General features: G+C 44.5%; 1 protein-coding gene across 1 annotated transcript in view; it reads right to left on the reverse strand.

The window, feature by feature from the left end:
- Positions 1 to 22,628, reverse strand: part of ACACA (acetyl-CoA carboxylase alpha) — a 368,135-nt gene that overhangs the window by 9,167 nt on the left and 336,340 nt on the right. Inside the window, exons 52-55 of the mRNA XM_019636609.1 lie at positions 16,084 to 16,261; positions 13,739 to 13,851; positions 2,190 to 2,344; positions 1,379 to 1,549 (exon numbers count right to left, since the gene is read on the reverse strand). Of these exons, the coding sequence (XP_019492154.1) occupies positions 1,379 to 1,549; positions 2,190 to 2,344; positions 13,739 to 13,851; positions 16,084 to 16,261 (617 nt within the window). The remainder of the gene's footprint in view (positions 1 to 1,378; positions 1,550 to 2,189; positions 2,345 to 13,738; positions 13,852 to 16,083; positions 16,262 to 22,628) is intronic.

The raw sequence follows: 22,628 nt of genomic DNA on the forward strand, positions 1-22,628 counted from the left end.
ATGATTTACTTTTTATCCATATACTAATAAAGGTTAATTTCATTTTCCTAGTCAAAATTAATAGAAATAAACGTTCTAACCTTTCCTTCTCATCTTCCTGTGGACTGTCTTGTGCAACCCACAATTCTAGAGGCAAATGCTGGGGCCTGCTCATACTGGCCTCAGACCCACCCCACCCCCAGTCCTGGGGCAAGGACATGGGGGACGCCACCTCAGTGGGGTCACGGCTCCAAAGCTTGTGCCCGCCCTGTGAGATCAGCCCAAGAATATGCCAGATTCAGAGTTCCCATTTCCTTCCAGCTCCGATTTGAAATCAGAAGTCTTTTCGTTGTGGTCACAGTCACTTCCTATTAGGCTTCGCGTTCTTACCTCCTTCAATTCCAACCTCCACACGGCCCTCTAAGCAGTCTCCCTGTAACACAAATCATGATATCTCTCTGCTGCTTAAACTACCTCAGTGGCTTCCCATGGGACTTAGGACCAAGTCCAAACCCCTCAACACAGCTACCATGGCCCCGCACAACCCCAGCCTCTGAGCCATCCCGAAATGGCTGCCATGCACAATACTCCTGCGATCAGACCTTACACAGCGGTTCTCAGCCTTCCTAATGCCGCGACCCCTTAATACAGTTCCGCATGTTGTGGTGACCCCCAGCCATAAACTTATTTTCGTTGCTACTCTATAACTGTAATTTTGCTACTGTTATGAATCGTAATGTAAATATCTTTGTTTTCCGATGGTTTTAGGCAACCCCTGTGAAAGGGTCGTTCGACCCCCAAAAGGGTCGCGACCCACAGGTTGAGAACCGCTGGCTTAGAACGTGCTGCTCCTTCTGCCTGGAACATTCCTCCTGCACCCCCCAAACCAACCTCTCCCTCATTTCTACTTTGTTTTCAGATCTGTGCTGACATGCCACTTCTAGAAGTCTTCCCAGACTCCCCTTCCCAGAGAGTGGTCAGGTGCCCTTGTTCTGTGCTCTGTGCTGTCCTCGGTTTGCCACGTTCAACACGGGGTCTCACTGTCGTATGTGGCCTCTGGACTAATCTGTCTCTCCCACCAGATGGTGAGCTCTGTGTGGACAGGAACAACCTCTGGCTCACTCACTGCCACGTCCCTAGGACCTAATGCAGGGTCTGGTATGTAGCAAGGATTCAAAAACGTTTGCTGAGTGGTAGAATGAGCTGCAAAAAATGCCCTACCACCTCTGCTAACATGCCATCAAGACACATTACTGTGGGGGGAGGAACAGGCTCAGGCTGGCATGCTATCCTTCCACTCCGGCCTGCAGAGGCCTGGTGACTCTGAGGTGACAAGCCTTGCAGTCCTCAGGTGCAGGAGGAGCACAGCGTGAAGGCTGCTCCGAGGGCGCCCACCTACCTTTACTGTTCCTTCCACTTCCACAAACCAGCGCCTCAACATGGCCTGGATCTGGCCATCGGTCAGCTCGGGATTGGCGTTGTGGATTTTCTTCTTGACCAGGTCCTCCAGCAGGAGGCGCCTCAGTCGCCAGTAGAAGAAGGTACGGGATGTTTTCCAGTCCAGGATGTCCTGTGCACAGACAGGAATAAGCTTAGTCGCCCCAGCCCCAATCCCTGCTCAGTGCCCAGGGTCCAGGCACAAAACCCCATTCTCCAACAAGCCCCCCAGAGATTCAAGAGCTGGCCACGAGCCCCCAGCACCTGCGGGTGTCTCCTCTGCACCCCGCTGACCACAGCATTGTGCCAGAGATGGGCCTGGCTAATGCTGACCCCACCCACACCCGAGATGTTCTGGGGATAGGGCTGTGAATCCCAGGTAGCCGAGTGAGGAACTGGGTTTGAGCACACGGTGCAGGCAAATCCAATGCAAGTGAGCGGCGGCTGGAATCCTGACACTAGTAATTACAGCCTGAGGATCACCTGGGCGGCTCTCCCCAGTGGAGGCACATGAGACTCGGTTTCCCACCCGTAAAATGGGGCTTGCCTCCGGAGGAGCCCAGAAAGTAATCTATACCATAAATTGTTATAGGACGATAGTGGATATAGGAAAAGGGAAAGGTCTCTCCAAAGCAACTGAAAATGGTTTGATCTGCACGAGCTGTTTAACCCAGCCCCATCGGCTTCCTACTCGTGAGCCCGTGTGCAGGAGACACACTTGCTTGCCCGCGGGTCTCTGACAAGGCAGGAGACGTGGCAGCCACTGTACTTACGTTAATAACACCCTTCTCCTGCATCCGGCCTGGTGTGTCGTGCAAGTCAGCAAACTGCACGGCTACCTGATGGTAAATGGGAATTAGGAATTCCTCCCGCTCCTTCAACTTGTTCTCCAGCTCCTTCCGCTCTGCCGCGCTGAGCTCTGGGGTGCCTGCAATTAAATACACCTGCCCATCACACTGTGCGGCATCCGGGAAGCTCTCTGCTCAGAAGCAGCCACAGTCATGAGGAGTCGCCCCCTCCCTCTGTGACCTGCTCCATCGGCCTCACCATCTCTTTGCTGAGTAACAGGCATCTGCGAGATGCCAGACCCGAGCGGACCTTGCCACGGGGAGCCCCCGTGTCCTCCTGTCCCTGTGGAGGTCACAACTATGAAAGCAGCCATGGGGGTCCCTCCCTCCAGGCCTCTCCCTGAGCAGGTGCAGACAGCCACCTGGAGGCCTGCATGTCTCATCAGCTCACCCACTCACGGCTGGGCCCTTTCCCGGGAAGGACACACGCCCATGCCCTGAGCAGCGCGAGTGCGTGGACCATGGAACATGGTGGGAGGGTATTCCTCTGCTTCCAAGCAGAGGCCAGTAGCTCTTCGTTCCTCGTGTCCACACCAGTCACCCGCCTGACTTGATAAGGATCTGAATGACTCCTAGAGTTGCAAGCGGCTTCATCCCACAGCTTCTCATCTCAGCTGTGGATACTATTAATCTGAAATTAGTGGAATCCAAGCTGGTGAGAGCCAGATCTGGGTGTCTCATGCTGGCTCAGGGGATTAGCCAGGCCCCTAGTCTCCTGCCTGGGCTGCTACTGACAGAGCCAACCCCTGACCACAGTGACAAAGACATTCTAGCTCTTGGGCTAAAAGAGAAGGAAGAATAAAAAGGGAAAGGTGTTCTGCAAGCCCCATTTGGATCACTGAGCTTAAAAAGCACACAGTACCTTCACTCAAAGAGACAGGAAACAGGAATTCTTTATAACAAGGACCCCACCCCCCATAGAGTCCCAGTAGAGGTGCTGCTGTGTTGTACTTTTATTCCTAATTACTCTCAGAATGGAACTTGAGATCAATACTGAAAATTTAGTTGCCTGCCTAGTAAGGAGGAGTAAGTCTAGCGGAAGGAGCAATAGGTGACAGCCCTCGGTGTTGAGGACAACCTGAAGTGCTTTGTCACCAAAGTTGACAAATAAACACATGACCACAGGTGATGGGCTGCAGGAAAGGTCTTTTTCAAGCATGTCTGGGAACGGGCCTTGCTTTTTATGCCACTATGAATCATATGCAATAAACAGCCTTGGGCTGCCGAGTGAGCTGTAAGTATTATATACAAACACATGTTAATAGAACAGGGATGTAACTATAGTACATAGCTTGATTTTTATGGGGTTTTTGGATGCCCAACTCTACCACCTTTTTTTTTATTTTTATTTTTTTTATTAGCCCATCACTACTTTAGAGCTGTGATGAAGAATGCTGACGGCCATCTTTTCTTAGACTCACATAGAAGACAGTCACTGACTTAACACATTGGGCCCCTGTCACCTCAGCTGCTTTCTTTCCAAACCAGGAAGATAACATGAGGGCGCTGGGCTCCCCACTGTCGGATGAGATGAAGGCCCATTCATTCTAATGTGAATCTGCCTGGAGAACTGATGGGAGGAGGGCCAACTTCTTTGTTCTGAGACCAGACTGTCTCAGTTATAACATCCTTGACAGGGAAGCAAACATTTTTCCTTTTCCAGTGAAAGGAAGGAACCAAGACTCCTTGGAGAAGCGGTTGACTCCAGGGCTGGGGCAGGGAAAATATAAAACGAGCCTGGAACGTAATTGTCACAGAGCAAGGAAGCATTCAAAAAACGATCAGGACATGTAGAAAGGACACAGGACACAGTCAGTCTGAAGGTGTTCCCCTTGGCCAAGTCTGGGACAAGCTGAGCAGTAAGTTTATCAAAAAAGATAATGATGTTTATTATCAAACAGATTATTTATGGGATAAAATAAGAAACTGTGAGTCCATCCTGATATAAATAATTAAATGGGGGAGAAGGGAAGGGAGAACGCTCCCTTCCAGCAGAACAACAATTAATGGGCATAGAAGAAATGATGGAATTAGAAAATTGCCATTTTACAATCACCACAGTAATTGATTCTGCCAGGAATTACCAACGGATACTAAAATGAGCAAGTGAAAGTTTGATGAGGAACAGGATATTTACATAGTCTCACAGTATCTCCTTAGAAATTACTTATTAATTATAGGGGAAAATGGTAATTTTACAGTGGATTAACCTGGTGAACAAACCTTAAACAAGTAATCAAAGTTAACATTATCATGAATAGGACAAACTGATATCATGTTCCTTCTGATACAATGTTTTGAGAAGGGCAGAATATCATTTTTGCAATATTCTTGCCCAAAATTCAGTTTGACTCTAACTATGGGGAAATATAAGAGAAACCTAAATTGAGGAACGTGCTACAAAAAGAGTGGCCTGTACTCTTCAAAGAAAAAAAAGTGAAGATTATGAAAGGAAAGGCCAAAGAATTATTCCAGATTAAAGTAGAATAAAAAGACTTGACAGCAAATTGTAATGTATGGTTTGGGATTAGATCAGACCAAAAAAACCAAACCGAAACAAAAAAAACTATAAAGGACATTATTGGGACAATTTGTAAAATTTTAATATGAACTAGACAGTAGAGTTGTATCAACGTTACAGTTCCCGATTTTGAGAAATGTATTGTGATTATGTAGGAAAAGTCTGTGCTCTTAGAAACACACACTAAATACTTGTGGATAAAGGAGTATGATGTCTACAGCTTACTCCCAAATGGCTCCAGGAAAGTGAGTGTGTGTGTGTGTGTGTGTACAGAGTGAACAAGCACATGGATATCAGCCTGCAGAAATGATCGAACAAATGGGACAAGATGTTAACCATAGGTGAATCTGAGAAAAAGGCATCAGAAGTTCTTCATACTACTATAACTTTTCTGCAAAATTACATCAAATGGAAAGTTAAAAAGAATAAGCAAACCAAAAAATTGTTTTTCCTGGCTCCCCACATACAATCAAAACTGAGAGTATTTACAGGGTGCTGGGCACTATTCTAAGTGCCTTCTATCTATTCACTCATTTAATCCTTACAACAACCTTATGAGATTGGTATTCCTATTATCCTCATCATACAGGTGAGGACACCGAGGTACTGAGAACTTATGGAACTTACCAAGGTCACGAACACAGAAAGGGGCTGAGCCAGGACTCATGTGCAGCAGCGTGGCCCCTGAAGCCTTTGAACACTGTTATATTGTGTCTTCTTGCTTACTTGGGCAGAGGACAAGTGCTTCAGCACTAGTGTCCTTTTAATTTCAGAAAAGCCTAAATGATGGAGACGGACTCGTGGCTGTCCAAGCTGAAGTTCCATCTTAGTCTCATTCCACAGCTGAGACCAAGACAATGTCTCTAGTAATTCCGAACACTCTGTAGGTCTAAGGGTTTAAGGGGAGCTCCTCCTGTTATGAGATCAGGAAAGAGCACAACAGCTCTGCGGGGTGAGGCAAGGGACGGCAGGACAGTGGATATGGCTGAACGGGGAATTCCAGACCCTCACAATGTCTTCCCTATGGGTAAACAACCAACATCGAGCATGTACACACATGTAACACACACCATTTATTGAGCATTTACTACGTGCCAGGCACTGCGCTCAGTGCTTTCAGGATCACATAGCTCATAAGTCACCATGCACAATTCAGACTTAGGTCGGATCAGCTGTTACCATTGCTGCCAAGCTGACTACCTAAATATCACGGAGCCAAGCTAACTACCTAAATATCACGGAGCCCTTTCCAAGTTGCTTCATACACATCATCTCTAATTCTTATAACAACCCAATCTTACAAACAGATGTCTATTTTACAAATGAGAAAACCAAGGCTCTGAAATGGAAAGTGACTTGCCCGGTGGCATCTGGCTCTTGAAGTGGCAAAGTCAGGATTGGCACTTGGGTCTGGCTGTCTCCGAAGCCTGTGTCCCTCCACATTAAATGGTACTGAAGGCGGTCAAGGAAGTGTCCTGGCAGTGGCCTCAGAAGGGCAATCAGTGGAAGAGTTTGGTTCATTGTGTTAGAAAGGAGTTAAGAGCCCAGCCAGTGTTGGGTGCAGAGGGGGAGGGCTTCTGGACTTAGGAGCAGAGCATCCTGGGAACAAGGCCTTGGCTTTACCAAGGTGGAAGGACAGAAAAGGTTGGCTCCTGGGCTACCGAAGGTCTTGTCCACCCAATCAAGCTATTTTAGAGCTTTGAAAGAATAACTAAACAAACACCTGTAATGTTCTGGCCTCCTGGGACTAGGAAGATCACAGGGCGTCCCTCCAAAAGCCGCCTTGTTTGATTCCTTCAGTAAAGCCTCTGACCGCAGTTCAAGACCACCCTCAAAAAAGCATCACAGCAAGGACAAGACAGAAGTAGAGAATGTATGTGTTTTAAAATGTACATGAGAAAGTCAAGGATTTGTGTATTTTGTTTTAAACGGGAGAACAAAAGGCTTTCTAAATTTTATTTTCTAAAAATAAAAAGCTGCTCTTCAGCTAGTTAGATCCTTGTGTAGCACACCGAGGGCCCCTCTCTCCTTGTACAGCAAAGCAGCCAGCCCCGGTAATGATTTAGGGGAGATTAACAAATATGTCAATGTCTATTTTCTGCTTAATTTAAAAGCGGCGTCTATAAAGATTTTTGACTTCTGAACCCTGTTCTCCTGAAAGAAAGAAGGTAAGAATGAGGAGGGGGATAAAGAGTGATTATCCTATCATTGATCGTTTGTCAGGAGCATTTCTTATTCACTGGACTATTGTAAAAAGCTAAGCTCTCGATCAATCCTGTAAGCTCCCTGTACAATTAAATATCTTGGAATGGTTTTCTTTCTTTTCTAGCCAGATTGCAGGGCCTCAGGGTTTTTAGGAAAGCAAGTCAGGTGTGTGTGTGTGTGTGTGTGTGTGTGTGTGTGTGTGTGTGTGTGTGTGTGTGTGTGTGTGTGTGTGTGTAAGACTATGCTACAGAGAAGAAAATCATTCTTTTCTAGAATCCTACTTTAGGGAAAGGCTGAAATGAGAGAAGAGACGCAGGTTAGTCCCATCGAACTTCCTTCCCAAAATAAAAAAGTCCCCACGAAACCCTGAAAATCCAACTTTATAATTAAAAAAACTGAAGTGTAAAGAGTTAAATATAAATAGAAGAGGCATTACTAGTCTGATCAAATAAGAACTACCATTACTGAGATGTTACTACGTGCTAGTACTGTTTATGTACTTTTCATCTCATTTAATCTTTATAACAACCCTAAAAGATCACTATACCTTACAGATGAGGAAACAGGCACAAAAAAGTAACGGAACTTGCCCAAGGCCACAAAGCTAGGAAACAGTGGGGCTGGGATTTGGACTTAGGTAGTTTGGCTTCAGAGCCCACGCTCTTTAAGTTACACTGACCCACAAGGGTCCACAGAGCAGCAGCGGGTTAGGACAGCATGAGAAGCCACACTTCTCCACGGGGTCAAAGCTGAGGAAAAGCTTCCCAGGAGACTGGTTTCAGCAGCAGGAAGTGTTTCTTCCCCACCAGGACACCGAGGGGGACGGAAGGAGGAGGCCAGCCTTGCCCTGGGGATGATGAGCAGGCCACATCCTATGGAGGAGGAATTGGAATGAGGGGTCATATCTTCAAAGCTTAGAATAAAAATTGGGTGTAGGCTAAAAAATTCTGTTCAGCCAAAGGCACTAGGTGACCTTGTAGAAATCTCTTTCCTTTTCTGAGCTCCGTGTCTCATTAATGTAATAACAATCCTAATGTGGCAAACAGGAAAAATGTTTTATAAAAGAATATGATATTAAAATGTTTTTGTTTTTTTTAAATTCTTAACTTTTTTTTAAGTTATGCTAAGAAGCCCCTGTAAATTAAAACCCAATTTCAACTTTTATGGGCCCTTCTTCCCTCTCTTCAGAAAGCAATTTGCTTTGATTGGTTAAATACTCAGGAAGCTAAAGAAAAGAACCAGCCCACCCTCCCTTACTAAGCTCCAGAATATCTCAGGTAAAGGGACACACACCTCAACCTTGAGACTGAAAAATCAGCATAAAAAAGGCTGGAGTCTTATTAAGATTCAGAAGTACAAATGTAAGTAGCTGTTTAAAAGATCTATGTAATCATATTTTCTATGTTGAGAAAAATTTCTGTATAAAGATAGTAAAGGGGTGAAAAAAACCCCTGCAAAACGATTTCCCTTTCCATAACAGGTGTGCCTTTCCTTGCACAAAAGCGTTCTTGAAAAACTGCGTAAATCAGATCCTGTTTTAAATGCCTTAAGGGAGCTGTTTAGAAGGAACCCTGCAGTGAATCCTTTGGTAAAGCAAATAATCCTTTTGTAATGGGAATAATTTCTCCCAATGTATCTAGTTTTTTTTTCTAAATCCTATTTTCATATATCTGCTTTTTCTTCAAAGGGGGCTATACCTATCTAAATTCAACTTCATTTGCATATTGATTTTAACAGCAATCCTCTCAAGGGATGTTTAACCCTAAGGTTCCTCGGGATGGTGTTGGTGCTCTGCTGTTCATATTTTTAAAAATCATTACAAGAAACCCAGAGACTTCCAAATAAGAATAAAAAAATGTCTTATTCCCCCTGCAGCCCTGTCTCCTGTACGCCCATGCAAACGTCCCCCACAAGAGAGTCAGGAAACAGCACAGAATTCTCTGAATTCAAGTGGCGATAAGCCTTGAAGTGTTTACTGTTTTCTTCCCCTAAGTTGCTCTCCCCAGCCTGGCTGGTGCAGGAACAGGAGGGATCTGGGTCGGCTGGGACCAAGTGAGGAACAGGATGTCGCAGACACATCCTGGTGACACCCTCCAGGCAGACAGAAGCTTAGGTTCAGTCTAACAAAACCCCTGCCAGGTCCCTCTGGCCTGAACGAACTGTGAATCACTGCTTCCTGGGGAAGAGGTAAGCCTGGGTGCTTATAAAAATATAATCAGATTAACGGATCAGACCCAAAAGACTCCTCCTCTTCAGAAAGTGTTGTTACTACTGCACTAAATTGTATTAAGCCGAAGAGCTTCCAATCAGTGTGATGAGGTGGGGGTTTAAGCTGCTGTTAATTTAAGGGAGGAGCCATGATCCCATCATTTCTACCTTCACAATAGAAAACCTTACATGGTTTCTCATCGCCTCCCACCACAGAGCCCAGCGGTTGGGTGGCCGCGGTTCTACTGAGGACACTCCATGTACGACAGCTGAGAGGGCCAGAGGCTACTCCCCTGGCATGGGTACATACTGGACCATCGTTATTTCCTCGTCTCAGCTTTCCAGTAAGGGTGCTGCTTTCTGCCTCAAACAAGCAACTCTGGCTCTTTTCAGCTTAAGACATCTTGAAGATGGACACTAGAGATGGAAAAACACACAGCTCGGATACTTTGATCATCTCTGTCAGAAAAGCACCTCAGCTCCTAGAGCCCCTTACTTAACTCAAGGAAGTGTCCTTCTCCTGTATCCTGGCTGCTAAAGAGAAGGCTTGGGAGGAGGGCCTTCCTGAAGACGTACGACACATTTATCTTCACCCGCAGCCACAATACTCCATCTGCACCCAGTGCCTTGGGCCAGAAGGTGTGTTGGGTGCTGGGGAGGCCAGGCGAGGGCTGCCTCTGCCTGTCAGACCTTCACTCCCAGGGCACGCCGTGCGGCCACAGCCAAGTTGCTGCGTGGCAGGCTGCCCGGCTGCCCGGGAGTGGGGCCACGGCTGAGACATGTGTCTGGAGCACAATAAAGCCCCACTAAGCGGCTCCTCTGCCCAGGTGCTCTTTGTACCGAGGGAGAGGGACAGTGGAGAGCTTACAATTGCTTCATACTTGAGCTGGACAGTTCTCTCTCTATCTAAATTGATTTGTCATTTCCCTCTGAACACAGGAGGAGGGCCAGGATCCAGGAGAGGACCTCAGGGAGACACAAGGAGGCCTTGAAGGGCCGGGGCTCCATTTCCAGGGAAGGAATTTGATTTCCTCAAGGCAGCCGAGTGGTAGGATGCTGACCCTCTCCACACCGCCTCTCTCAAGCCCCAGTTCTCAGAGTCCAAGGTCAGAACTGGCCCAGCAATGCCAGACTCTGGTATCTGGGTTTACATCACATTTCTTTCTGGGGGAATTCTCTCCTTTACCTTTATCAGCAATCAGTTGTATGTACTATTTCCAGACTCACTGTTATAATCGCACAACTGCAAACTGGTGTCACCACCTTCCTACCCAAACTAAGTATAGAAAATGACAAAAGGTCATTGAAAAAGATGAAGTTAGCTGTTCAGAAATTAAATATTACTCATTGTCCTTAGAGTATACACAGTAATTATGTTTTTGAACACAGTCAATCAGTTGTGCACTGGTTTGTCTAAGTGGCCTGGCAGCGTGCTCCCCTGTGCGGAGGCCAACTGGGGGCAGGCTGGGAACACAAAATGACATCCACTCCTAGAGGCTTTCGCCTAAATCTGGTTTTTTTTTTTCCTCAGTGGAACTGGCTTTAGATCACAAAGGGAAAGAATTTTTGTTTCATTTTGATCAGGCTCAGGATTCATCTGAGGTAAAAACTGAGGAAATCCTGAGAAAAGTGGGACACGGGGAACCAGAATGTCACCCTGGGCTCCACCGTACATTAATTTTGTATCTTGGATGACGCATTTAATTCTTCTATTTGCCTCCATCTCCCAATCTAGAAAGTGAGTTCATTTTCACCCACTTTGTAAAAAAGCATTTTGGCAATCATTGGTTCTAGGCATTGAGAAAGGAACCAAAAGCCAATGTGAACCCCCCAATAGCTGGGTTCATGGCATTTCTGTTACATCCTTGTTCTCTGTTGTGTTACCAATACTCTTGGGTGTGTATGGTCTCTCTAAAAGACTGCAAATGCTGGAGAGACAAGACCACTTCTGGGGGCGGACGGTTAGCTCAGGTGGTTAGAGCGTAGTGCTCATAACACCAAGGTTACCAAGGTTGCCGGTTCGATCCCCACATGGGCCACTGAGCTGCGCCCTCCACAACTAGATTGAAACAACTACTTGACTTGGAGCTGATGGGTCCTGGAAAAACACACTGTTTCCCAATAAAATTCTTTAAAAAAACAAACAAACAAAAAACCCCTCACTTCTTTTCTTATTTCTGTTCTTACACCACTTGCTCCAAAAGTGGACCTAAGCCGCAGAGAATGCCTAATACCAAACAGCGCCATGTGCTTCTTCTGGTGATTAAGACAGAAAGGAAATGATGCCGATCTCCATGTTTGAAAAATGCTTTGCAGGCTGAAAGCCAATATACACTCATCTGATCCTTAAAGTGGAGGTGTTATCCCCACTTTCTGGATGAAAACATCGCTGTGCAGAGACGTTAAACAATTCACCTTCAAGCAACATAACCAAGCCTTGAACATAGTTCTTTTTAGTCCAGGTCCCCTTCTCATGTTCCCAAGCAGCCTCAGGCCAGAGCCTGCTTCACATCCAGCAGCCTAAGGATTCTTTCTTTAGTGCCGTTTTGGTCAAGGTTAAATAAATACACTTTTCTTCAATGTGGACAGTAAATTGATAATGAGATGATTTGTAACAAATGATTAAACGGCCATCACTTGGGAATCGCCTCCCTCGCCCCGTCCTGTGTCTCAAAAGTTAAAAAGTGCTGGGTGAAGGTGGGAGCGCGCTCACGTTCCTTCAGGAGAAAGAAGCTTTAGGCCCACAACCCTCACCATCCAGCCATTCTGCAAACAGATGTCAGAGAGGATCCCTCTTCCTACCACCCAGTTACTCTGAAGGGATGATAACAGCCATTGGGGGGTTAAAAAGAGGCAGTGAACCCCCAGTTAATGAGTAGGAATTCAGCAGGCAGTGTAAGATAAATGGAGCTCTCTCTGCTTCTGCTAGAGTCAGCATGAACTGCGGCCCTGCGGCTTGTTTGTGGCAAATGGAGTGCGCGAAATATCAAAGGGCAGTGATCCAGAAGAAGACCGACTTTGACAAATTTTAAATTGGCCAGAAAGAAAACCAGCAAAAGAGAGGGGGAAAAAAAAAAAAGAAAAAAAGAAAAAAAGAAAAAAAAATAAAAGAAGAAGAAAATTATGCAATTTGCTGTGTCCTGCAATTGTGGCACTGCTGCCTTTGTACAGAATTAGTGGTAAAAACAGCAGCAACGATCCGCTGGATGCTGGGAGCAATTATGAGCCATCTAAGTGAGATGCTTATCAGTGGCTGAAGCTTTTAGAGCTTTCTCTGTGTACAGTTGTGAGTAACTTGCTCTTGAGCTGCAGTTACTTTAATTAAAGTGTATGGGGTTGGTCAGAAGTAATTATCCTGTTTGGAGAAGAAAGAGAAAAAAAAACCACCTCGACAACTCTGGGTGGCAATAGATTTTAGAAACAACTTCGCCAATTTCTTGTTGTATGTGTGCATTTCCCATAAAGGGATCAGGCTGCAGTGGGTTAGAGTTATTGGTGGTTGTTGGCAAACAATGGGACACAAACAGGCTTATTGAAACCCAAGTCGCTGTGCATGGCAAGCAACCTGGCTCAGGGCCCCAAAGGCCAGGATGTACATACACTTTCAGAAGTTTTTGCGTCTCTAGGTGGTGAAGACATCAAGAGTCCACAAAGGGTACTTTATTAATTAAATTACCAGTTGGAACATAAATGAGCTCGCATCTCTCTGTTTTACGCCTTCCACTCACTGAGTTCCATTACCTTTTAAAGAGAATCTCTGTGCTGTTTTAGAAAAAACTAAAACAAAACAAACCAACAAACAAAAGAACCTCAAGCCATTATCTTTACTGACACAGCAAGGGGCTCAATGGGAGACCTGGGCAGAAAAATCAGTGTTTTGAAAGGATCTGAAACTCATTCAGACTCTGGACTCAACTCAGAACTCCCATGGCTTTGTCCTATGTTCGGATTGCAAGCGCCTTCCAAAAGCTCCAGAAACAAATGAGCAACAGAGCCATGGCTGGAAGCATCACGTGCGAGGCTCCCGGCGCGGTTGCTGCCACAGCTTGTTCAGAGGCGCACAGTGCACAATCTTTCCTTCCACTTCTCCAGCCCAGGGTGGCCCCAGAGCACCGCCTGGGAAGGTCTCCAGCTTTCCCATCCCATGACACTGACTCTCCCATCCCTCAGAAATGAGGCAGGTTTGTCCAAAGACGACACTGAAGTCTAGCATATTCTCTGCCTGATTAGCCTGCCCCCAACAGCAACTTCTGGCTAATTATTCGTTACAAGGACATCCGCAAGCCTAGAAAAATGGGCTATTTGAACTATAAGGAAATTGGAGAAAAATCGGGTGACTTTAGCTTTTTTAGGGCCCACTTACCCTCCTATTACACACACTATTTCATTCTACCAGGGTTTTTACCATACAGAGGACAGTAAATAAAGATTATCATGAATTTGATCAAATGCTTCAGTGCCTCCTCCCCTGGCCTAGAATGCACTCATTACAAATCAGCTGAATGGCTCATTGATTTGCCAGGAGGACAAGCAGACATACCCAATCGCTCAGCCAAGTAGATATAGACTGGGTCCACCCGACGCATGGTTTTCACCAGATCCTTTTTGCGGAATTTGATTTCTACTGTCCCTTCCGGCTCCAGAATTGATCCCCTGGATCAAAGAGAGAAAAAAGAAAACATAACCAAACAGAAACAGAGGCACTTTCAAGGCAGGAGACAACGGAATGAGGCCAGTTACAATTTGTGGACCAGGAAATAGCTTCATTATGGTTTTGCCCACCCATGGCTCACAGAAGTAACCCCAGGGAGAGGAACAGGCACCAGAGAAGTGTCTAAGTGAGGTATGAGGAGGGCCTGGCAAAAAGCAATTAAAAGCGTTCTCATTACCACACCCGTCTACGTCTATCTCAAAGGGAGAAGGATACAGGTTCTACCACCTACAGCTGATAAAGGTAACAGGAGTCACATTATTTTCCAGGAAAAAAAAAAAAGATGATGTGGGCACAGTGGCAGGAGAACCACCTCCAGCGCCTGAGCTGTACGGTGAAGGGTGGACGCTCATCAGTCCCACACACGGCTGTCAGCCTGCTGGTAGAACACACACACACACACACACACACACACACACACACACACACACGCATGCGCACACACACACACACGCACACACGCACACACACGGCCGGGCCAAGCAGTGATGTTCTGCCTACTGCTACGGAAACGACCCAGCGAGGGGTCTCGGGTTACTTCTAATGCATACTAATGGCGTTCTATTTGGAACTTACCCTAAACACCTTTCTTTTCTATAAACGTTTACATTAAAAAAAAAAAAAGTTACAGCTAATGCTACTATGTGCATGGCACTGTTCTAAGTACTCACATAGAAATCTTCACAACAACCCTATGCCCAGCCTATTGGGTTGTCGGAAAAGTCATGCCGTATTTTTTCTCTGTTTTTCGTTGCAAAAATGCGTCATGACTTTTCCGACAACCCAATACATCCACGATGAGCTAAGGTACTAGTATCCCCATTTTACAGATAAGCAAATGAAGGTACGGGGAGTTAAGAGACTTTTTGTCCATGTCTAACAAGTGACAGAGGTGGGGTTGAAACCAGTGTTGTTCCCAAGTCTGCAGAGAAATTGTCTCTGATCTGGTATCAAATCAGGGGCTAGGTTAGGACTTTAAGATATATATGATGTCAGAGGGGCAACTGATTGGGGGAGGGGTTATCACTTTGTGACGGGTGAAATGTCTAACTATTACTTATTTTGTACACTGGAAACTAAAAAAAAAAAAAGGTAGGGTAAGTGCAGGGAAAACTGTATAGAATACTATAAAACGCTGTGTTTTGTATGATGTCATCCGTCCCTCTACGAAATCAAGAGGCAGGAGAATGTAAATGCCAGGGCAAGGTCAGGGATGGTGTTGATGCAGTTAAACTTTTAAAAAATCCTTAAAGATTTAGCAAATTGCTCTTTTAGTAAAATGGCTTTGGAAAATTAAAATAAAATAAAATAAATTCTTTAGTGTAGAACGTAAGCCTAGTGATTTGACAAGCAGCTTTTGAAGTACAAAGCTGAAATTTTTTGGAAAAGAGAAATACAGGCGCTGTAATAAAACGACAGGCTGTAGGAATTGGCATGGAAAATGTCAAGGAAATACGATGTAAAGTTTACCTACTTTGGAAAGGGTTGAAAACAGATTCTGAAAGGAAGCTAGATTTCATCTTTTTTACTTAAGAATTTTCAGGTGTCACCTCCCAACAAAAGCCTGCGGTTTTTCTCCTGCAGTTCTGTGGGTGCTCTCCAAGCCTCCGAGAATGTCTGGATGAGACACTGGACTCGGAGGGAGAAGTTTTGGTTTGGAATCACAGGATGTGGGTGCTGGGGTGCACAGCAGAGAGCACCCAGCTTGTTCTGTACACAAGGAGAAGAAGCCTGGGGAGAGTAAGGACTGCTCCCAGCACCTCACTACTCAGTGGCAGAGCTGGGTTAAGACCTCAGAGCTTCAGACTAACAATTCAGTCCTTCCATTCGAATTCGCTTTATGTTCCCTTTGCCACGTACCTGAGAGAGACAGTGAATAGACATCTGAAAACAAATAGGAAGAGAGAATCTCTCTGAGTTTGGGGGTGTGTGGAGTAGAGGACTTTGTGGTAAAGAACCTGAGGCGGGGGGTCACACCGAGAGAGCCTGACTCCAGCCTGGTTTCCTTCTTACACCAGCGGACACTATTTAGAAAGTCTGCTTTTCTGACCTTGGAGCCCTCTGGGAATGAACAGATTCAAATAAAGCTCTCTTGGTTATAATGTTCTCCAGGAGGAAACCAAGAGCTAGAGGCTCCCTAGAGGCAGTGGATGGAAATAAGGAAGGCGCGCTACCTGCTTTCTCGGTCAGCATACATCTCCATGTGCCGGGGGTTGATGGTGGGGTCAATCACGACCCAGGAGCCACCCCGAAGCTCGGCCTGGGGAGGAATATAAACCAGCACAGGCTGAGAGCATTCCCGTAAGCCGTCCACGATGTAAGCACCGAACTTCAGCACCTGGTCGTACATATCTAGAGAGACGGAGACAAATCAGCAATCACGAAACAGCACTTCCAAACACTGTTCACATCATGGCACACATAGTAAATAAAGAGTATTTCTTTATATGGCACACTGAGCCTTCATGAAGTGGCCGGAGGTGCCAGGTCTGGGGATTCAGCCACTCCAGGTCCTGTCTGGCCACCCTGAAGACGAAAGGGATTGGGATTTCCACGTGGATTCTGTTCGAGATGCCAGGGGATCTTCAAAAGCACAACAGAAGTGCACTGCCTTCCACAGGATTCGGTGTGCAGGCCCTATGGATGGCACATCCATTTTACATCCTCCCTGAATTCCTGTACTCAGGTTTCATCACATTAATTCACACCTGCTCTCCAAACGTGGAGTGTTTTTCATGTCAATATGTGATCTCTCTCACTACATTAAGTTTTCTGAAGGAAGAAACTATTCAAGCTCTTTTCAATTCTTCTCATGATACTTAGCATGTGATAAGCTCTTAATATGTGCAGCTAATGGAAATGGATCCTTCAAAAAACGGCATCTTTCATCTTTGCATTCCCAGCATCCTGTCCAGTGCCTGGAACACAAGTGTTTGCTGACTGAATGAAGGCGCACAGACATCCCTTGGAAAGGACACAACGAGGAAGAAAAACAAATTAATTCCTTAACAGTTGCATTTTTATCAGGGTTTCAGTGAGAGAAAAAACTTAAATGCATATGTACTTATTGGAAATGTCACACAGCCACATAAAAAAGAGGAGCCTCCTCTTTATTTTGCTAACGAGTGCACTTTGTAATGTCCCCCAAAGCCTGGAGCGGCCTGAAGAAAAGGGACCCCTGGCACATAAATAAAGTGAAAGTAGAATCCGTTGTTTATTTCCCAACAATTTATGAACTTCTTCCCATTTCCTAGCTCACTAAAGTCTAAACATGGCTAAAGCTTTAGGTTTATGATTTCAGATGTTTAATGAGTACTTCACTGGAACCACATGGCTCCTTTTTAAACACCAAATAACAGGTTCAACAGAGTTCAAATTTTCCTATCAAAGAGAGGATCTCAATTTGGAATAAATCAATTCTGGAAATCCAAAGCAAAGAAGCATTTTTCAGGAAGTTAAGAGCAAACCAAATAGAAATTGCTTTCATTGTAGTAACTGGCAAATTAAACTGCCACCTTCTCCAAAGTAAAAATGGCTCTGTATACAAACCATGAGTGAACACAGTTCACTGCAAGGCATATGCCTTTCTCCATGGTCCCAACCTGATTCATGTGTGAAGACTTCAGAAATTCCAAAAATTCATAGGCTGCCTCAGGAAAAACACCCTACTCTATGCGGAATGTGTATGGTCATATACTCTGTATATATGATCAGAGCAAAGACATTTCTTCCTTTGGGAGGTAAGCAAAGACCAAAAAAATTTACTGCTAATTACACAACTGCTGTATGAAGAGCAGGGAATAAAGGACTTTAAGCGCTTTACGCTAATTCTGTGGTTATGAAAATAATTGCTCAGTTCAAATTATTTTAACTAAATTAATTCTTTAGTGGATATTTCAACCAGTGCTACATAATAAAATAATTGTGTAATTAGCAGTACATTTTTCAGTGCTGCCAAGAGCACAGTCTCAGAACAATAGAAAGGAGTGGCCCTCAACGGTATCATGCACAGAGAAGAAACAGAAGGCATAGATAAAAGAGGTAAAACAACAGAAAACAGCTGGAAAAAAGTCATCCTACGGGAAAAAGAAAAGAGTATGTTAGAGGCAAATAAAGGGAAAGTTTCCAGCCTCTTTACTCCTGTTTGTTAAAGACATATCTATGCCAAAATCTGTCGTACCATCTACGATGAATAGACTCAGGTCCCCCAAAAGAAAGGGGGACTTTAAAATGTACTTTCATTTATTTAATTAAAAAAACAACAACTTGATTTCACAGTATATGCAAATAGTTTTGGATGAAGTTGGGTGCGTGTGCAGTTTTCATTTTTATAAAATGGACCTTGGTCCCTCTTTTTTATCATCATGGCTGGTTTACTGCATACCAAGGAGCATGTTTTCACACACACACACACACACACACACACACACACACACACACACACACAAATCATTAAATCATCTGGTTTTTATGTCCAAGTTACAGGTGAGTAAACTCAGGCTTAAATAAGTGACTAAGTGGCAGAAAGAAGACTTGAACACAGCTCTTTTGGGCTTGAAGGTCCACATTCTACCACCTCATTCTTATTGCAAGGAAAGCTCATGAGGTGCTCGGCCTTCCGGCATCTGATACGGTGGCTGAGTAAAACAGAAACCAGAAAAGAGACTTGAATAAACGTCTGAACATTTCTAAAATTTGCCTGGATTTTTTGTGTGGTCAGAAATGTCAGAAATTATACTGACGACACTACCTGCTTGGAGCTGACTGCCAAACAATTATCTTCAGGTCGCAAGACCAAGTAGAAAAGGAGCATCAAGGTTCATTAAAGCTGACAGGCTGGGGACTGAAAATAATGCCTCCATCTAACTTGGAACACCAACAGACCCACAATCCAACCATCGAAACACCCCAAAAGCAAAAAAGCCTATTAAAACATAAATACTCAAACAAACTCTACAAACAACATGCTCACACTGAACTTGCGGCCCCAAACGACACATTTTGAAAGGCGGGCTGAAGTACTTGGCAACAACCTGACACACATTTGTCTGAAATCCAAATTTAAGAGACAGGAAAAAAAGCACAGCCAAAAATAGCAGGGGAGGCGCTATTCCCAAGGGTTCGGGCTAGACATCAGTCCGGGGAATTTTAAAGCTATGCATATGCTGCCAATTCTCAGGCCAGGAGAAATGCAACTGGGAATGGAAAATACTGATAGGTTCTTCAATGGAGAGGCGGGAGCTTGGAGTTTCCTAAGCATTCTGAGCAAAGAGCAACTGCATGAACGGCGATCACACAGCCTTTCCAGTCTGTTCTCAGCACCCAGACACCAACCCTGCCCAGGGCCTTCATTGTTATACAATATGGATAAACTGTGGCCGCCACATGTACCAAACAAGTGAGCAGGGGGGTAAGGTGTTTCCACAGTGCCCCTCTCCCTCAAAACTGGAACACATCACATTGGCTTGGGGCGAGATGATCTGTTAGAAGCTGAAGGTAAACACTGGGCCTAGGTAAGCTGCATAAACATAATATCTCTCATGAGTTCATTATGACTGGCTGACACTGTATTTCAACATCCAAGTCATTGGAGACTTTAGAATAGACTTTCATTCCAGTTAAAAGTTTTCAATAAATGTTTTTTTATTGTTATTTATAACCTGTCCCAGGAAAAAATAATAAGTATAACATGAAAAGCCAACTGAGAGTGACCCTGTAGCACTAGCAGTGAGGCGGCTTAATATCACTGGGATTTGCATCCTATCAAGCTATTCATGCTGAGGCTGGGACCCTGGTGCTAATTTCTAGTAAATTTCACGCTTGATGTCTCCCTGTTGTGGGTCATTGCCGGTTCGTCTAAATAAACTGCTTCCAAATGGCTCTTCCATCTAAATATTCAGCCAGTTTTTATAATTTAATTTTGCATTATGCTGAATAGCCTTCCGGCCAGATAGAGCTCATTGGAAAAAAAGCACCAATACCATCTTGACATGCTTTTATTTATTTATTTATATTTTTTACTGCTCGAATTAGACCTCCTAGGCCGACTAGTAAAGAGTTTTTTTTTTTTCCCTCCACTAATGTCAATTTTCAGCATAGCAAGAGCTGTCTCTAATCTTTTCCTACTCATTACACACAATTTTGGAGTCATTTTACCCACAGTGCAGTCGGCTCCTGGCTGTGTGTTTGTGTGCACTGAGGGATGGCATAATTGTTTATTTTCCCTCCCTGCATAATCCCCAGCCAGTATTGAAACCAAAACTGCAAACATCTCCCCGAGGGATATGGGATGACTCTCAGCTTAGGTCCCTTTACATGAGATAATATGTAGAAAACATCCTGGCCTGTATGTAACTATGAAGGCGGTGTTCTCCCTCTCCTACTTTTACACCAATCTCTATCTTCCCCAAAGCTTTTTCTGTCTTAAGTGACGTGTAAACGGATACAGCAGCACCAAAATTCAGAAGACAAGACTGACCCTGGTCTATATCAGGCCAATACCTAATTTTTGAGCAGGAGAAAGCGGGGAGGAGGTTATTGTTTAATGGGCACAGATTTTATGTTGTGGATGATGAAAAAGTTGAGTATATATAGAGGTGATGGTTATACAACATTGTGAATGTATTTAATGCCACTGAATTGTACACTTACACAAGGTTAAAATGGTAAACATTGTGATGTGTGTTTTACCACAATAAAGAAACATAACTTATTTCTGAGCTCTTGACGTTTCTTGTCACAATAACCAAGGACGACCCCAAAGTAGAGGGGAGGGAGGTACGTTAATAATAACTTTCTCAGGAGCCTAGATATATTCTGGTAGATCTCGTCTGGTCTTAGGCTCTAAAAAAACCAGCCAATGGTACTATAGGAAGTCAGACAGATCTGTATTCCTCTCCCAAATCTGTCATTTTTAGCTAAATGATCTTGGGAAATTTACTTAACCTAAGTCTCAATTTATGTAAATTGTAGATAATAATATAACCTACCCCTCAGAGGTGCTTGTTGTGGTGATTATGTAAGATAATGCATGTAAAATGGTTAGTACAGTTTCCGGTGAAAAGAGCTCAATGAATCTTAATTGTTGTTGTTCTTATTGGTACAGGGCGAGCAGCCAACCTGGGCCTGAGCCAAAACATGCAGCAGAATTGAAGCTTTTCCCACAAGAGGCACATGGCAAACTTCTGAACTCTGAACTCGTTAGACAAAATAGCCAGGCTGACTTGCTCCTAAGTAATGTCAGGAACGGTGAATTCTCAGTGGACCCGGAAGAGATGTAACTAAGGAGTAATAGCACTGCATTCTCTCGTAAGTCTTAACTTTCTCTCGTAAATCTTACAGTCAAGGAATTTGGGATCAAGCAAAATCTGATGCTAAATGAATCTCATATACATAAATGAAAGGGGTTTCAAGCTTCCCTCCCCCAAATTTAATATAGTATCATCCTCTTTTGAACACTGTGGTATGTTATTTATACTTTATACATTATGGCTTTATCATCCTTCCTAAGACATTTTTCTTGACTCCTTGAGGCAATGTCTGTTTCTGACTTGTTTCTGTTTTGTCTGCAGTACGTAGCATAATTCCTTGCACATAGGAACTCAATAAAAATGTGTAGAATTCACTTGTTTAACCTATACTCTCAATATCTCATGGCATTTCCACTGATTTATTATCTTAGCCCAAAAACTATTCACCTTGATCATCTAAGAAAGTATACAGATGTCAATTTACATGTGTAGTCCAGTGTTCCCCAAGAAAAGTATAAAATGTGGTAGTTCTCCAGCCAATATGGGCAAAGATGAATTTTTCAACTAAAAAGGCAAAAACGTCACCCTTGTCTTCTACATTTTGCCAGGAGGGCCAGCCCGGCCATACAAGGCTGTTCCTGGCCAGATAAGGGACAGTTGTTAAAACAAGACTCTAATCTCTCTCCACACATAGCTGATAATCTATAAAAGGGAAACTTCTCCAGTGTCTTCCCTCAGAGCTAGAGGTGCTCCTGCCCCAAGGGTTTCTGGGCGTCCTAGTGCGAGTTCATTCTTTCACATGTCATATGCCCCTATCTCTGATCACTCTATTTATTCCAGCAGCATCAACTCCTCCCTCCTTCCATTCCTCTAACCCATTCTACTACTTCAGAGCCCTGAGCTCTGCCCCCCGGGAATGAAGTTGACACTCATCAGCATAGTCATCCCCTCCTGGTACGTAGTTGCTGGCCTCGCTTGGCCATGAATCTCTGGCCACTGGAGAGAGCTTCGTTACTCTAAGAGGCAGAGTGTGTTTCCTCTGGTATTCCCTGAGCTGTCCACAGTGGCTCTGCACACAGAGGATTCCCAGTAAATGGTGATACCACTGCTTAATCACTAAGTAATTCCCACGGCACAGAGCAGGGCCTTTGTAATAAAGGCTAATATGCTGGAGCCACAGGCCCAGGGCTGTTGTTGGATAATAATAAAACATATCACAAATTACCGCAAAGAACAGCCTCTGGTATAGAATGTGTTTGTTTTCTTCTGGTAAAGGCTAATTTCAGTATCTGTCTTGATCATTATAGAGTTTTAAAGAGTAGCAGCAACAAAAAGTATGCCCAGAAAAGAGGGTCAGAGACTAGCATGACCGTGCTTTCCCAGGACCATCACGCACCTGGGGAAGCTAGTCCAGAACAGCAGTCCACCTGGATAACACCAGTAGGTTGTTCTGATAGTTTGTATGGAAT

Source organism: Hipposideros armiger, unplaced genomic scaffold (assembly GCF_001890085.2).
Source record: "Hipposideros armiger isolate ML-2016 unplaced genomic scaffold, ASM189008v1 scaffold_29, whole genome shotgun sequence".
Taxonomy (NCBI): Eukaryota; Metazoa; Chordata; class Mammalia; order Chiroptera; family Hipposideridae; genus Hipposideros; species Hipposideros armiger.